The following is a 16178-nucleotide window of genomic DNA, read 5'->3' as shown; positions in this document are numbered from 1 at the left end:
TCTAAGAAGTAAAGGCCACCCTGCCTTGCCTGCCCTCAAGGCTGACTGGAATCTGACCACCACTCAGCCTTGTCAGCCCTAGCTTATGCTTCTCCGTGCATCCTTAGTGAGCCCTATGGGGCTTAGCTTCACTGAGAAGTGCCATGTGATGTCATATCCTTGAGTCTTGGCCCATGCTGGTCCCTCTTCCTGGGACTACCTCCTCTAATCGGTGAATTCTGCAGGCCCAGCTCAGATGCTACCCTTTCCATGCAGCCTTCTACCCGCTCCTCCAGCTCAAGTCACATCACAACATGAATCAATCCTCACCATAGCTCTTCACACATGGTAACAAGTATCACATACTGGATGGTCATGGACCTGTTTGCACATCAGATCCTACCCTTCCCATACATTGGAGGGCAGGGGCAATGCAACTGACTCATCCTCACACCTTCCACACACACAGTAGACCTCAGTATATTCTTAGAGGAATCACAATGAATAATGGAGGATGAATTGATTGATTTATGTAACCAAGGTGATTTCCACCACTCATTGTCATGGAACTGGGTGAATTTGGTTACAATTAAATCAATCCGAGAATCACCTTGAATAACATTTGCTTCTGCAACTCTGCAAGTCACCCACTGGGAGGTCAGAACTTGCTGTGTCTTCTCAACACTGTCGCTCTAGCAGAGCTCCAAGGCTTAGGACTTGTCTGCTTCATTCTATTTTATCCACCCAACAAAAAGATGTTGAACACAAATGCCCATGCCAGGCACTGAGGACACAAAGATGACTAAGACAGTAATGCTCTCAAGGTGCTTGCAGTCTAATAATCAAAGCAGGGAACATTGACCTACTAGTTATTCTGGTGAGACAACATGGTTTTCACTTAGTTCTCACGACAGTGCTGCCAAGTACGTAGTATCACCTCCATTTTAGGATGAGGAAATTGAGGCTCAGAGTGGCCAAATCACTGGTCCAAGGCCAGTAAGTGACTTAACAAACTGTCGCTTTGGTGGCACCCAATGAGCCATCCCTCCCAGTATTCTTGCCCTCATGCGGTCCTCTCCCACACTGACTCAGAGCTTGGCCGTGTGACTTTGGGCAATGGGACATTAAAGCCTGATGCAGGCAGAGGTTTGATAAGCAGTTCCACAGAGCTTATTCTCTTTGAATACTTCCTCTTGGAATCCAGCTGCCATGTAGAAAACTTGAGCTAGACTACTGAGTGATTAGATGCCGTGTGTGGAAAGGCCCTGGAGGATGAAAGGCCATCTTGATGTTCCTTTCCAGCCAGTCTCTCTCAACTGTATGCACCTGAGAAGGGCCAAGTGAGCCCACAGTCACAGCCAACCCACATACCATAATAAGTAATAAATCAGTGTAGTTTTAAGCCCCTGTATGCCGGAGAGGTTTGTTATACACCAGTGAATAACTGAAACAGTGACAAGCTGGGATTTGAACCCAGTCAGTCAGTACCATTTGACTGACTTCAAAAACCATGCTCTTAGTTTCAGTACTATGTTCCTTCTGGTTGGGAGTGGAATGTCATACCAATACTATAATATTCATAGGTTGGCCCATAGTAGCACTCAATAAGTATTTGTTGAATGAATGAATAAAGGGTGTGGTGGGCTACCAGAGAGGTAGGAAAGTCCAGGGAATTCAAAGGCAGGTTGGCAATTACCTTTCCACAACCATGACCCGCTTTCCCACTACAAATATTCCAAAAACAAATATTCCCTAAATCTAGAAACAAGTATGTGGATATCACCAAACTCCCTCTCTAGGTCTCTTTCTCTGTTAAATTCAGATCAGGCAAAATTGAGAATTTCAGAGTTTGGTTTTCGATGGTCATTCCCCTTGCCCCCAACTCTCTACCATGCCCCTGGCATCTTCTCTCCCTCCCACCTGGCCTTCTGGGCCCAGAAGCTCTTTCTCCCTCTTTCCATATAAAATCCACACGCAGGAACGCAGAGAAGGTGGAAATTACAGAAATGGGGGAGGAAGATTTGGATATTAGTAGATGGCATTACAGGCCAAAGAAATGAAACTCTAAGCTCAGTGCTTCCAGGAGACATCTGCCAGCAGGTGGAGGAGGTATTTTAAGGATGGGGAGCCAGCTGGAGGTGTCCCTGTGGTTGGGGAATAAAGGAATGCCCCCTGAATCTCCCAAGAAGGCAGAGGCTCTGGCTCTCCACACCTGGGGCTGTGGCCCAACATCTGTAGCTCCCAGAGTAGTCACTATAGCCTGGTGAAGACCCACAGGGGTCACTGCGTCCAGTCCGCTGCTTCTTGGCAGCTCTGACACTGCCTTTTCTGTTCTAAGCTCCCCCTCATTCTTAGGCTCCTGCAAGCATGCACACACACCCCCAAGGTCACACACACATGGCTCCAGCACCTGGATCCACACCCTGAAAACCATCTGGGCCCTTCACTGCAGACTCAACCTAAGGAGAGAGCAGGCCCCACTCCTGCTCACAGGCAGACTGTGGCAAGTGCACACAGGCACCGTGGCACACACTCACATGCAAAGCAATGCAGTGGGGAGCACACATCCAGACCACTGTGGGCACAGTCACCGGCGGAGGCACTGGGATATGAGGAGACATAAACATGCGTGCACACACATGCACACCTCCAGACCATCCAGACTTACCACACGTGCACAGGGGCACCCAAACCCTCCCACCCTCAGACACCCGCACAGGTGCCCAGCCAGGCCGCAACACCAAGCCCCTCCCCCACCCCTTTTCAGAAGCAGGTGGAGAGGGCTGGGGTTCGAGGGCGCTCTTCCTCCTCTCTCCCTCTGGCCCCGGCTCTCCAAGGTCCAGAGTCCCAGTGGGATCTGGAGCCCGCCCCGCCCCCCAGCCTGGCTCGAGGAGCGACTGGCGAGAGGGGGGATGGGAAGCCTGGTCCCAAATCGTTCTGATTTTAAGTCCTTAAATTAACCGCCTCCTTGCCTCTGCCCTGGCCTGCCCAAATCCCCTCCCCCGCCCCGGTCCGGGAGCCTCTCCGGCCTCCAGAGGGCTGTGGGAGAGAAGCAAGAGAAGGCGGCAGCGGCTGGGGTCCTCCCTGCCTTCTCTCCAGGAGCGGTCCCGCAGCACGCCCGCGACTCGCCCTTACCTACTCCACCCCGCGACGAGGCCAGGCCCCGCGGCCCTCGGCTGGGGGTGCAGAGGCAGCCCCCGCGTGCCCGGGCCAGATGCAGGGCCGCCTCGGGGCCTCGGATCTCTTTCCCCTCCGCAGCCTCGGGTAGCCGCCGCGGCTTGCGCCCCCGCCTCCCTCTCGGGGCGGGGGCGGCCAAGCCTCCCAGCCAGTCGCAGCGGGAGGGGCACACAAACAGGGTGGGGGAAGGATACAGGAGGGAGGAGGGGGCGCGCGGCCCGAGGAAAGGAAGGGAAGGGGGAGGGAGGTGGCAAGGAGGTGGGGCGGAGCCGGCCCCTCCTCCGGGGCGGGCTCTCCCGCGAGCTGGGGAGCCGCAGATACCGCCAGAAGCGGCTGCGCCGGGACCCCACGTTTTCCGCTGAAGGTGGCTTCGGTGGGGGAGGGGTCCGCGGCGCCGCCCTGGGGGTGCAGGGGCCTCTCCAGCCGCGCTCCTCCTGAGTCCCTGTCTTCCCGGATCGCGGCACCGCCCAGTGCACTCTCCCTGCCCCGGGCACCTCCAGTTGTGACCTCTGCTGCCCACCTTTAATCCGAACCTCTCCGCCCTAACTCTACCACTCTGGCTTGGGCCTGCTTCCACTCGGAGCACATCCTGGGGTGGGCGATTCTGTGGGTCGGGAAGAGGGCCGGCGCGCTGCATTACTCCTGGGATCTGCGCCACGGGCTCTATGCAGCCTCCTGGGACGCGCGCCTGGGTGTGCACTCAGCGACCCCGGGTCCGAGACACAGTCTCCGCAGACACTGCCTGTGTCAGTCCCCTCTGGGCATCCCTAGGGAACCACGGGAACTAGGAGTGTCTTCGGTCAGACTCCGTCATGTCCCGGACCCAATCTTGCCCTTGAGGGTGCCGTCTAGGAGCACGTGTCCCCGTCACAAATCCTATCCGGGACCTGGTGGAGGAAGAAAGGGACAGTGGGCTCCGGCCCTGGTTCCTTCCCACCCACTCCCACCTCAAACTTGGTTAGGGGAGAAGCCTGGCTCCCTGGGACTGGAGCACCTAGAGGGCCCGCCCTTGGCTTAAGGCCCATCCATCTATTGAAGCAGGAGCAATCTGACTGTCCTGGGCTTGGAGGAAGTTTACAGGGCTGCAGTGGGTAAATCAGATAGGGTGTTGGGGCTACTAAGCCCAGGGCTGAGATGAACTGAGCTTTGGATGAGGAAAAGAAGAAATGGCATTTCAGGCTAGGGGCAGTGCTTGGACAACGGCAAAGAAACTGGCTTGGGCAGGGTTGAGGTCCAAGACCACTAGGGGTCGTACAGCTGCAGCAGAACAGAAATCCAGCATAGCCCCAGGATTCTCCAATAAACGAGGCTGATGGGGACTTTCCTTGACCCCATCCAATTCCTGCTAAGGTAGGGACATTGGGCATTTAGTATCTGGAGGGATAATTTGTAGAGTTGTCAGGTGGCTTTTGAAGAAAGGCAAATTTTTTTTTTTTTTTTTTTTTTTTGCAGACTTGCGTTAACTTTATTTTGCTCTTTCCAGTCTGAAGCTACTATCATGGGCATTTAGAGTTATACAAATGACACTTACAAAAAATAAAAGACCAAGACACCCAGAGTGAGATGCATGGTGGACACTAACCAGAGGGGAAGGGAACTGGCAGGGGCGGGGCTAGGAGCCAGGGACCAGGGGGCTTCCACGGGGCTCCCGGCTGAGGGCGACGCCCAGCTTCATCCTGCCGAGACCCGGGAGTCCAGTCAGAAGAGAGAAAGGCAAATTTAATAAGGACCCAAGCCAGTCAGTTCAAACTTCCCTCCTCCCCCACATCTTCTCTTCCTACCCCATAGCTCCTGAATTTCCTTTCTCCTCAAGAAAGTCTTAGATTGAGCAAATAAGAAATCACTTCTCCTAAGACCTAAGTTATACCAGCTCCTATTAACCAAATGCCGGGCATTACACTAATCATTTTTAAGCATATCATTCAATTGTCAAACCTATTGAGTAGGTATTATTATTATCCCCACTTTACAGATTGGGAAACTAAAGCTCAGAGCTCAAAAAAGGGCACCGTCAGGATTTGAACTCAAGTCACCAAATTCCAAAGTCTGTGCTTGAATACAGTGCCCTCCTGCCACCCCTTTGCTCTATTAAGCCTACTGAGCCTTCCACTGCCAAAATGAAGATTCCCTAAATCCACCTGCTTTTGCAGACTGCCAAAAATATCCATATATTATTTTTTCCTCTAGTGATGTTTGTTCTCACTCTGTGCTTCCTATGAATATGCAAAACCAATTTGAGGGACTTCCCTGGTGGCGCAGTGGTTAAGAATCCGCCTGCCAATTCAGGGGACACGGGTTCAAGCCCTGGCCCCGGAAGATCCCACATGCCGCGGAGCAGCTAAGCCCGTGCGCCACAACTACTGAGCCTGCATTCCACAACTACTGAAGCCCACGCGTCTAGAGCCCATACTCCGCAACAAGAGAAGCCACCGCAGTGAGAAGCCCGCGCACCGCAACGAAGAGTAGCCCCCACTCGCCCACGCGCAGCAACGAAGACCCAACACAGCCAAAAATAAATAAATAAAATAAATAAATTTTAAAAAGAACAAACCAATTTGAGGCATGCTTGTGTATGAACACATGTTTTCGTGAATGTGTACATACATGCATGTGCATACAGGTGTATATCTGTGCATATGCATGCGTGTGCATTGTGTTTGTGAGTGCATGCACGTGTGAATGTATGCATGTGTATACATGTGGGTGTGCTTGTGCATATGAGTGTGTATATACGAGCGAATGTAAGTGGGCATGCATGTACTTTATGTGTGTATTCGGGTATGCATGTGCACACGTGCACACATGTGTGTATGTGTGTGTGCATGTGTGCCCAGGCTACGTTTTATGGACAACAGTTTCTGCTTGGTTGTTATGGGAACCACAGTTCTAAAAATGTTAAACTGAATCCCACTCCATGTGGGCCAGAAAAGCCAAAAGGGAGAGAGAAAGCTGAATGACAGACACATCTGGGGACCCAGACCTGAGGGAGAGAATCATGGGCTCTGGAAGAATTCGGCACAGACCATCCAGAAGTGTGGTCCTACTCATGGAACCCCATGGATTGCATCGGTGCCTCAATCTTGCTTCTTCCCGTCTCCCTCCTGATCCTTTCCCAGTTTCATGCTCTCCAACCACCTTCCTTCCTTCCTCTTTCCCCTTCTCTTTTTCTCTTCTCCTTTTAGCCAACCAATCAACCCAATAATTAAGCACTTAAGGTGTGCTGGGCAGAAGGCCTAGTGATATGGTGGCCACACATGTGGATGATCAGATAAGGCCTCTTGCCCTTGAAGGAGCTCAACGGTAGGAGGATTTGGACAAACGTAGGGGGGAGGAATGAGCACAGAGCAAAGGGAGAGACTACAGAGGAGGGTGGGTGATAAGTTTGTATCAGATATGGAGGGCTTTAACTGCGATGTATTTTTTGTAGGAAGGTGGAAATTGTGGTCAGTTTGGGATAAAACACTACGAATAATGGTTTAGGGAAATTACATCAGTAGTGCTGTGTAGTGTGAAACGGAAGGAGAGAGAATGGAGGCAGAGGGACCACAGGAAGCAGTTTGGTGTAGTGCAGGCTTGTTTCAAACAGGGCACAGAGGTTGGGGTGAAAAGGGAGGAAGGAGCACTCTGGGTTGCTTTGTCAAACTCTCCCCCATATCCTGCCTCATCAAGATTCTTATTACTCTTCCCTGTCTCTCCAGGGTGAGAGTCAGGATTTGAGTGAGGCTTTGTTACTGATGTGCGTGTATCGAACTCCTCAGGTGCACTAGAAAGTAAAAAAGTTGGGACCCATGGGCCCAACATATGGTAGGCACTCAGTAATACTTGTGAAACAAGTGGATATATGGATATGCACTGGTCTTGGAACTGGAAAGCCCAAGTTCAAGGCCCACTTCAGTCTCTCATCATCTGTGTCCCCTTAAGAAAATCCCAAACTTCTTGGGCCTCAGTTTCCTACTCTGTACAATGAGGGGTCAGACAAGATGTTCTTGTAAGCTCCTTCCAACTATTATGTGATTGTCATAGCCAAAGTGTTTGCGTATGTGGAAGGGGTGGAATGGACTGAGGTGCTGGCAATAGGAACAGAGAGGATAAATGGGGGAAATATTTTAAAAGAGGAATCAATATCTTCTGGCTTTAGTTTTCAGCAATACTGTGGAATAAACCAAAGTCCCTCAAGAATGCATGGACTGATTCACAAAACATAACAGACATCTGAAATGCTTAGCTGAGCTTGCAAGAAAGGGAAGAAAATCTACTTGGACCAAAACAAGGGAACTGAGACCGACAAATGTAAGCTCAAGATGTGCTGTGACTAACCCCAGGAAGTATGGGGAAGGAATACCTTCCCATATTGCTTGTCTGTCCTGACCTGGGCCCTGGGTGGAAAAGGAGGAGTTGCCTCTGAGAATTTATAACTACTTGAGTTAGAGTTTAAACTCACAACACCTACATAGTACAAGAAGCCCAAGTCAAGAAATGAACATAAAGATTGGTCTTCGTCAGTTGATATTCCTGGAATGCCTGGCAGAAGCAAGCACAAAACTACTCAGGAGAAACATACCCTCAACCCAGCCTACAGAATATTACTGACCAGGTAAACCCCCACTCACTGAAAATTAAGATGAGCTCACAAACTGAAAATTACAGTATGTAAAAGGAAACAATGTACCATGAATTAGAGTAGATAAGACCCTTTAGCACTTCAATAAGATCCAGTAAGTCTGAGTGACAGCCTGGATGTGGGGGAAAGAGGGGTAAAAAATGAATCCTACAGAAGAACTGTAGTGGGCTTCCCTGGTGGCGCAGTGGTTGGGAGTCCGCCTGCCGATGCAGGGGACGTGGGTGCGTGCCCCAGTCCGGGAGGATCCCACATGCTGCGGAGCGGCTGGGCCCGTGAGCCGTGGCCGCTGAGCCTGCGCATCCGGAGCCTGTGCTCCGCGACGGGAGAGGCCACAACAGTGAGAGGCCCGCGTAACGCAAAAAAACAAACAAACAAACAAACAAAAAAAAAGAACTGTGGTGATTTTGGGGAACCAAACAAATGATGGTCGCCTTTAGCATAAACTGGGTATATGGAAGGATGATTTGATTTTAGACAGATTGTATTTGAAATTGTGGTGAACATCCCCATATGGAGGTGTTCATTAGTCAGAACCATGGGCTTCAGCTGGAGTAGAGATGAGGGCTGGCTGGCTTAGAAGTCATCCATGCATCAGTGATAGCTGAAAGCCTAGGAATTCATGTGATCTCCAAGAAGAGTGTGGAAATGGGGAAGGAGGGGGCTCAGAACTAAGTCTGAGAAAACAACATTTTGAGGACCAGATAAAAAATAGGAGCAAGTAAAGAAAATGAGCTCTCTGTTAGTCCCCGATTATGTTTGGGTCCTGGGTTTGGGACGATTTTCTGATTGTTTTATTTAATTCTTTCCATCTCTGGCCTAACATTCTTTTCCATCAAAATCCCTAGGGGAAGTTCCAGTAAATGGAGCAGTTTCCCTTGGGAGTAATAGGAGGGACTTCTCAGCTGGGAGTTGTAGAACCAGGCTGGGCCCTGGTACCAGCACCACTACGAAGTCACTTCTTTGGGGTGCAATTTTCTCATCAGTGATTTTAGGCCTAGGTGGGTATGAGGACAAGGTGGGGCACAACAGAGCTGATAGTACTTGATGGGACGCTGCTCAAGGGGGCAAGGGTGGACCGGTTAGACACCACCCACCTACAGCCTGTCTGCCCTTCTTCTTTTGTTCAGGTTGTGTGGTTTGGGACCAGTTGCTTGAAATCTGGGCCTTTATGCTCTTTCTTACCCTATTCTGCATGGAAAGTGAAGTCAGGTGGTCCATGCCTATAAGTGAAAGGTGTGGTCACTTAAATAGTCAGATAATGAGAGTCATCATCGTCTTATGTCTCCATGAATCTACCACTTCCCTATTACAGTGCCTGATGGTCCATCATTTGAGCCTCACTACGGGGTTAAACATTGCCCTCTATAGGCTACTCTATTAAAATGTTAACTCTCCTAGAAGAGGTAGTATTGAATCCTTTACCACAAATTGGTTTATTAGATGCAAGGTACTCAACCACATGAAAGCACTTACCACTCAGGGAGAAAAATGGGTGGAATTCACTGATAATTGAATTGATAATTTTGTCTCTGGTCAAATGGACTGTGGGGGTGGAGGGTGAGCACATCTGAGAGTGAAGGGATGAAGTAGCCAAAGGATTAGAAGCTGGGTTGATCTGGCATCCTAGGGCTGTAGAACTCTCTTAATTCAAGAATAGCTCAGCTCAGAAAAGAATGAAGCCCCCAGACAGGCTCTATCCTTTCCTTAGCAGAGAGGAGCTGTTGGGGAGGAGAGATGGGAGCACAGCAGGCTTTTAATGCTCCAGCGTCTACCCAAGATCGCCAGAAAGAGTAAAAGCTTTTGGGTTGGGAGTTTAGGGAGTAAAGTGTGTGTGTGGGGGGGAGTTTCACCCATTCCCCACTTTCCCCATCACAGGATCATACTTTCCTCACCACCCTCCTAGCTCCACCACCTGCCCCCCGCCCTGAAAAGCCATGGAAGTTTCATCTGGAAGGAGAGTTAGGGAAAAGGGGCTGTGGCCAGTGCTTGACTAGATGGTAAATGGGCTGCTGTGGGAAAAGCAGCCTCTGGCAAGCACCCTCTTCTTACTGGGCTTGGCTCTGCCCATCAACGGTCTAGCTGAATGCTGAGTCCCTTTGGGGCCTGACAGCATGTGATTCTCATACAGATGCACAGGCACTGGCTGGAGCCTCTGTGATACCCAAAGCTCTGGGTGTTCACAAACAGCACTGAAATACTGCAGTCTTTTGCTGCTGTTGCTACTGCCTGGAGCTCCCTCTAGTTGCCAAATCTATTTCACCTCTTGGATGCCTTTCCAAACAGTGCTGATAAGCTGAGGTGCCGCCATTCTGGGGTTGGGAAAAAAAGCACTGGCTTTGGAGCCAGACAGATCTGAGTTTGACCCTGTCTGTTCCTAGCTGGGTTACCCAGCAAGTTATGTACTTTGCTTCCCCATGCTGCACTCAGGATTGTGAGGACTGAGGAGGATAATATATGCACAATGTTTAATACCTAAGCCTCTCAACCACTCTGAAAGTTCCAGAAACACCTTGAACCCTTAGGTCAGCTGTGATTAAATTCATTTGTTAATTCAGTACACATTTATTGAATGCCTACCACGTGCCAAAGTGCCTGACGGTAGGTGTGTAATGATGCCATGAGCGTGAGGATCTCCCTTCTCTTCTGGCACATATACTCCTGGGGGAGTGGGTGGGGAAATGGTCAGGAGCTTGGATGGCAGATTCAGTAAGCTTTTAGCACAATAATTTTAATTGCAAAAATAAACAGTTTTGTCAACTGCTTGAGAGTAGCGTCTGCTTTACAAAAATTAACGACAACAAAAAAGGAAATAACCCCAAAGCAAAACGTTACAACCAACGGCTGCTGAAAACGACATTGCTGTACAAAATCCCGCGCGAGACCAGCTCGGCTCTGCCCCTACCCGTCTCTGGGGGTCTAGGAGAGGGCGTGGGGCGTGCGCCATTACAAAAGAGTGTCTTAAGTCCCAGGGAAGTGCCTACTCAGTGGGTGGCCTGAGAGAACTTCCCTCCAAAGCGCGGCTGACTCGGAAGACAGCGCCCGGACCGCGGGAGCTGTCCATGGAGCTAGTGCTGTACGGAGAGTGTGCGGCGGGCGCTTCAAGGGAACTAGAAGCCGGACCAGAGGCCCGCCCTAGGGCGTGCCGGAAGAAAGTGGGCAGAGGAGCGGGGAGGGGTGGGCAGGTTTTCTCGTGCGCGCCGGACTGCGGCGCCCCAATGTGCAAACCCATTTCACCCTCACAGCGCAGCGAAGGAGAGGCCCAACGAGTAAAAGCCAAGGCCCTTGAGCCGCTCCTCGGCGCGCGCCTTCTGCTTGAGGTGCACCTTGCTGTGCCGTTTCTTCTCATCGCTGCGCGCGAAGCGGCGGCCGCACACGTCGCAGGCAAAGGGCTTCTCGCCTGTGTGGGTGCGCACGTGTGTGGTAAGGTGGTCGCTGCGGCTGAAGTTGCGGAGGCAGATGCGGCACTGGAACGGCTTGTGGCCCGTGTGGATGCGCAGGTGGCGGTTGAGCTCGTCAGAGCGCGCAAAGCTGCGCACACAGCTCTCCACCGGGCAAGCAAATGCCTTGGCGTGCGGCCGAGGGCAGAAGCAGCGTGCGCTGCACTTGCCGCCTCGGCGCCCCTTGCGCCGCGCCTTGGCTGTGGGGAATGGGACCGGCGGCGGTCCTGGAGGCTCAGGCACGCCACTGCTCCCGGGGAGGTCCGCCACCAGAGGTTTCGGGAAGTCCGCCCCGACGCTGCGAAGGCCCAGCGGGGAAAGCTCAGGCTGCGTACCATCTAGAAACTCTCCGCCTTCGCCGCTACTCCCTCCCTCCCCACTAGTAGGGGTCAGGAGCCCCGGGAGGCTCTCGGTTCCCTCCCCTAAGTCACCCGGGGCCAGCGGGAAAGCATCGTAGGCCCCCGTGGTGTATAGTCTGCTGGAAGGGCCAGCCGGCAGCTCCGCGGGGCAGCTGATGGACAGCAGGTCTTCAATTTTGGCCCCCATCGGGGGGAAACGGGCCTCCGGGGCGTCCTGGTAGCCTCCCTGTGACCCACAGCTCCCTGGCGCCCCGGCTGAGAGCAGCTCCCATGGAGCGTAGGGACCTTTGAAGGCCGAGGCAGTGTCCAGCGCAGGAGAAGCCGGAGGAGCCCGGAGGCCGGGCTTAACGTCGGGTGGGGAGAGATGAGGCTCATACAGGCACTGTGAGGGGGCGCCCGCCGAGGGTGAGGCCTCCCAGAACGCCTCTGGGAAGACGGTAGCGCCCAGATCCGGGGAGAAAAGGTCTGGCGGTCCCGGCAGCAAGGCGTCGGAGCCTGCGGGAAAAGAGGCGTCCAGAGGAGACCGGGATGCTGCCGCCTCAGCGCCCGGGAAAGGTGCCAGGCCTAGGATGCCCGACATGAGGTTGAAGAGTGCCTCCGGATCGTGCGGGTGTTCGGGTACTGCCTGGATGAAGAAGCTACCACTGTAGCTGAGGCCGGGAGGAGGCGTGGGCGCAGGCCCCTCCAGGAAGCAGGAGTCGGCTAAGTCCCCCCCGGCGCCGCAGCTGCTCAAGGCCCAGCTCAAGAAGTCACCTGCTGAGGAGGGAGCAGGAATCAGCTCCGCGCACATCAAAGGCCGTGCCTCGGAGCCCGCAGCCCCTACGCAAGAAGCCCTTGGTGCGCACTGGCACACACAAAGTGCCTTTTGCACATTCTGATCCAGCCGGAGCCAGCATACGCCCCAAGACGCACATACAAACATGCACACGCAAAACACACGTGCAAAGGCAAAAGGATGCCTTGATACACGCACAGGTTCCTGCGGAGGCGCTGGAGGCCTGGTGGGGGTGGCATTGGGGGTACGCACACACAGGACCCCGAATCTCCTTCCGCCCCTAGCCCCACAGCTCCAGCGTCCCAGGCCCTGCCTGTTCTCAGGCACCTTGCGTCCCCGCGCTGCGCCGCCGTCTGAGCACCCCTGGCCGCGCTCCTTACCTCCGGGATAGCCGGCGGCTGCGGGTGGGTCCCTGGCGGGCAGCCGGGTCAGTTCGGTACTGGATTCAGAGCAACAGCCCTCGGTGGACTTTACCAGGAGCGCGTCGGGGCCAGAAAACTCGCTAAGGTGGAGCATGGTTCGGCTGCGGCTGCGGGGCTCCGGGGGCCTCGCCCGCTGGGCTTGGGGGCGCACGGATGGCCGGGAGGCCGACAGTCGGGGCGCCCAGCGCCTCGCAGACCTAGGCTCTCGGGCTCCTGGCTCCGGGCTCTCACCTCTGGAAAAGGGTTGGGGGTGGTGGTGGCCGAGGCGCCCTTGCTCGCTGGGACCCGCCTCGGGTGGCGGTTCCTCGCCTGTCCAAAGCGCAGCCGGGCTCCCCCAACCCGCGGCCCCCCCACTTATATAGCAGCGGCGGCGCTGGCTCAGGGCTTCCGACTCCCAGGGCCACTGCCATTTCGGGAGGCCCCGGCCCAGCCGCCGTGACGTAAATGCCCAAACATGGACACAGGATGTGTACCGGGGACTCCCGAAAAGGAAAACTCGGGCTGTGACGTCTTCGCCACAGCCACCGCCGGGCCCGCGCCGCTGCGTGCGCGCGCGCTCGCTGAGCGTGGAGCACCGTGCGCGCCGGGACCGCGGGTGCGCCTGGCTGGGGCGCTGCGTCGCCTGGGTCCGGACGTCAAGTAAGTGCACTTCTCTCTTGGAGGGAGAGGCCGAAGGACGGTTAGGAAAAACAGTGGGCTTAGGGTTTCCACAGTTTGGGCTCGAATCCTCTCTCTGCCACCTTCTAGCTCTGTCATTTCATCTCCCCGAACGTCAGTTTCCTCACCTGTGAAATGGAGATACGTACGTCTACTTCATAAATTTGCTATAAAGATTAATTGGGTTAGAGCATATGAAATTCTAGGCACGGGGCACTCAATAAACCGTAGGGATTATTGCCATTATTCATTATTTGCTCACATCTGTGTGTTTTTCATATTCTTAATAGTCTTTTGTTGTTTAGCTTGTTCTAGGAAAAATAACTTATTTAAATTAAAAAGGATCATATCGTGAGAGAAAACGTCAATTAGCACAGAAAGGTATATTATAAATTGAAAATTAAAAGTCTCTCTTTTCTCTACTCACCTCCCTCCTGAGGTAGCCACGTCTAAATTTCCTGTGTATTCTTTAAGAAAAAAATTATGCATATTGCAAGCATACACACTGTCCTGCAGTAGAATTTTCCCCCGCTTATAATAGCTGAGCGATTGCTCCATGTCCAAACAGAGAGGTTGGTCATTCTTTTCTAAGGCTGTATAGTACTCCACTGTAAGGGAGGTAAGTTTGTCCCCTATCCATTAACGTATAGGAAGTTTCCAACCTTTTGCTTGTCATCGTTGTTGTAGTCCTTGAGTAAATAAATGTGAATATATCTGTGGGATAAATTCCAACGAGTGCAACTCTGGATCAAAGAGTATGTAAAATTTTGATACAACTGGCAATTGTCCTCCAGAGAAGTAGGGCCAATTCCTGCTCCCTCTTCTCTCACCTACAGGGTGTGAGATGCTTGTGTAGTAAACCTTTTTTCCTACCTTTGTATAAATGGCTTTACTCTAGGGGTGTTGTTCCCAGGAGCACACGGAGAATCTACAGGCTATATTTCCCTGGAATCAGTTCCTGGAATAATTGGGCTGCTTCTGAAAAACTTAAAAAATATATTTCATACCCTTATGGAAGCCGTGGATATTGGCTGCAGAAGGCTAGTCAACCCCTGCAAAGAAGCCTGCCTACTCTCCTGATCTCATCTCTCTTCTGCTATGGTTTTCCCTTTGTTTTATCTTCTCATCTTTTAAAATTTTTCATTTTATTTTGTGTTATAGTTCACTTAACTCCTTTCTGGACCAAATTAGGGGATTAGGTATATACATGGGATAGTATGTTTTTTTATGAAGAGCATCAATTCTTGGGACTCTGGGTGCCAGAAGGTAGGAGGGGCAGGGCTGGGATTCCCTCTTACTTCTCTACTTTCTTAGGAATGGGCACAAAGCCATTCAGGGGTGATGGGCTACAGCATGACTGGCAGTGTATCTCCGAGGCCCCTTGCCCAGCCTCCTTTTTCAAGGGAGAGTGTCAAGAATGCCCAAACTCCACCAAATTCTCAGGTCTTTCACCCTGTGTTCATTATGCAAACATTCATTCATTCAGCTTCTCAATGTTTGTTCATTCAGTATTCATTCCTTAAGTGCTTACTATGGACCAGAAGGTGGATTTTGGTTTTTATTCTACAATGACTGTGAGACCTATCTCCATTGCTAGCTGCACTGTGAGATCCATCTCCATCCCTAGCTGCCCTACCCACCACCCCAAAACAGTGCTACAAGTGTGTTCACAGAATATGTCATCACATAATCACCTGCAAAATACATGCTGACACACTTGCATTTATTCTCTTGTGTCTGGAAATCATGCATGTGCAGCATGACCTAACAAATGCCACAGACATAGGTCTGTGTTAGCAGCACATGTGTTTCCATTTAGGAAATGCAGAAACCCAGCACTTGTCTGTAAGGATTAGACACACAGGGCAGCATGTCCTTTATACTGTATTTCAGACTCTGGGTTTGATTCTAATCCAAATGCATTGCTAAGGCCAGGTGATCCCACACCAGACATACAGGGCACACATGTCTCAAATCCATGCTGGCATCTTGCTGCCTGGGAGGGAGGGGGAGTGGAGGAGTTTGGCTAGGCCGGTGTCCAGGGCTCGCCAGGTTGCCCCGTCAGGCCAGATTGGCCAGCCCCAGGTTCTCCATCCCTCTGCTGTTCTTCCCTCTGCCACGGCATTCCTCCTCCTTCTTAGTCATGGATAATTCTCCTACTCCTTTGGCAAGTTCCCAGGCCATTGCTGCTCTTTGCCAAGGGCAGTTGGGCTAGGTCTGTGTTAAGACAAAGGTCCAGCTTCCTCTTGTTAGAGGCCAGGCCTGCAGGCAGAGCTGGGGAGGAAAGAGGGAATAGGAGAGGAGATGGGGGACACAGCTTGTGCTCTGGATGTGGGCTGGCCCACATTCCTACCCCTGTGCCCCTCACCTTCAGCAGACACACATACACATACTCTCGCACATGGGATGGTTACCTCTGGAGGGCAGTTGCATCTACATTTGGCTCCTTGAGGAGGAGGAGGGAATATAAAGAGGGAATGGGCATTTTGTAGCCCTTCCCAGCTCAGTCCATCTTACTCCCAAATTTTAACAGCTTAAAAATAGATTCCTGGTGGTCTAGTGGTTAGGATTTGGCATTTTCAATGCTGTGGCCCAAGTTCAGTCCCTGGTCGGGGAACTGAGATCCTGCAAGCTGCGTGGCATGGCCAAGATAAAAAAAAAGAAAAGAAAAAAGATTCTGGGCCCAGATAGAATAAAGGTCTTTGGGTGGGCATGGAAGAGAGAGGAGTTTAGATCTATGAACTCTACTTT

The 16178-nt window shown here is 52.2% G+C and overlaps 2 protein-coding genes across 4 annotated transcripts in view; both read right to left on the bottom strand.

Moving 5' to 3' along the window:
• Nucleotides 1-12857, bottom strand: part of FBXO41 (F-box protein 41) — a 36974-nt gene extending 24117 nt beyond the window's left edge. The window contains exon 1 of one of the 3 annotated variants that reach the window (XM_060309484.1): nucleotides 12729-12857. The gene's annotated coding sequence lies outside the window, so the exon portion shown is untranslated. Of the gene's footprint in view, nucleotides 1-3114; nucleotides 3257-3676; nucleotides 4383-12728 lie in introns of those variants that run through there. The other 2 variants (XM_060309483.2, XM_030877575.2) reach the window with 2 other exon arrangements.
• EGR4 (early growth response 4) lies at nucleotides 10485-13032 on the bottom strand. The gene is made up of 2 exons (XM_030877730.3): nucleotides 12729-13032; nucleotides 10485-12329 (listed from the first exon to the last, which is right to left on the bottom strand). The coding sequence occupies exons 1-2, from the start codon at nucleotides 12862-12864 to the stop codon at nucleotides 11014-11016; spliced, it is 1452 nt and encodes a 483-aa protein (XP_030733590.1). The 5' UTR covers nucleotides 12865-13032; the 3' UTR covers nucleotides 10485-11013.
• Nucleotides 13033-16178: the final 3146 nt, after the last annotated feature.

Source organism: Globicephala melas, chromosome 12, assembly GCF_963455315.2.
Source record: "Globicephala melas chromosome 12, mGloMel1.2, whole genome shotgun sequence".
NCBI classification, from domain to species: domain Eukaryota; kingdom Metazoa; phylum Chordata; class Mammalia; order Artiodactyla; family Delphinidae; genus Globicephala; species Globicephala melas.
This window is presented reverse-complemented; position numbering and strand designations above follow the sequence as displayed.

Excerpts from the sequence above, each read along its gene's own strand:
- EGR4 (XM_030877730.3), bottom strand. The coding sequence starts at position 12,864 with ATGCTCCACCTTAGCGAGTTTTCTGGCCCCGACGCGCTCCTGGTAAAG. Across the intron at positions 12,330-12,728 it reads AGCCGCCGGCTATCCCGGAG|CAGGTGACTTCTTGAGCTGG; the intron begins GTAAGGAGCGCG and ends CTCCCTCCTCAG.